This window comes from Mesitornis unicolor, unplaced genomic scaffold, assembly GCF_000695765.1.
Source record: "Mesitornis unicolor isolate BGI_N332 unplaced genomic scaffold, ASM69576v1 scaffold24056, whole genome shotgun sequence".
Lineage (NCBI taxonomy): Eukaryota > Metazoa > Chordata > Aves > Mesitornithiformes > Mesitornithidae > Mesitornis > Mesitornis unicolor.
In genome coordinates this window covers 894-1,371 of record NW_010191989.1, presented here as the reverse complement: position 1 = coordinate 1,371, position 478 = coordinate 894, and the positions used below count along the sequence as shown (strand labels likewise).

The window sequence follows — 478 nt, the reverse complement described above, 5'->3', positions numbered from 1 at the left end:
TCTCCCCTGAGCTCACCTTGAGCAGCACAGGCAGTGCCTGGGGCTTGGCCCCCTCTCCCACCCTCCCCTTCTCCCCTGGACCCTCTTTCTTTACCTCCACGCCCTCTCCCTCCCACGTCCCCTCTGTGCCACCAACAGGTCCCTGGGTCTCCCCAGCTTTCACCAGTCTCTTCTTCAGGCTGAGGTCCAACACAATGTCCTCAGCCCTGAGCTCACCTTGAGCAGCACAGGCAGTGCCTGGGGCTTGGCCCCCTCTCCCACCCTCCCCTTCTCCCCTGGACCCTCTTTCTTTACCTCCACGCCCTCTCCCTCCCACGTCCCCTCTGTGCCACCAACAGGTCCCTGGGTCTCCCCAGCTTTCACCAGTCTCTTCTTCAGGCTGAGGTCCAACACAATGTCCTCAGAGGCTGGCAACCCACTGGGGCTGCCCCCCTGAGACCCTGGGTCTTGAGGCACAAGCTTTGGCTTTTCAGGGACC

General features: G+C 62.6%; 1 protein-coding gene across 1 annotated transcript in view; it reads right to left on the bottom strand.

Annotated features, from left to right (window-relative positions):
• Positions 1 to 478, bottom strand: part of LOC104542567 (chromosome unknown open reading frame, human C15orf39) — a gene marked incomplete at both ends in the record, with an annotated part of 2,260 nt that overhangs the window by 942 nt on the left and 840 nt on the right. Inside the window, 1 exon segment of the mRNA XM_010186924.1 lies at positions 217 to 446. Coding sequence (XP_010185226.1) covers positions 217 to 446 — 230 coding nt within the window.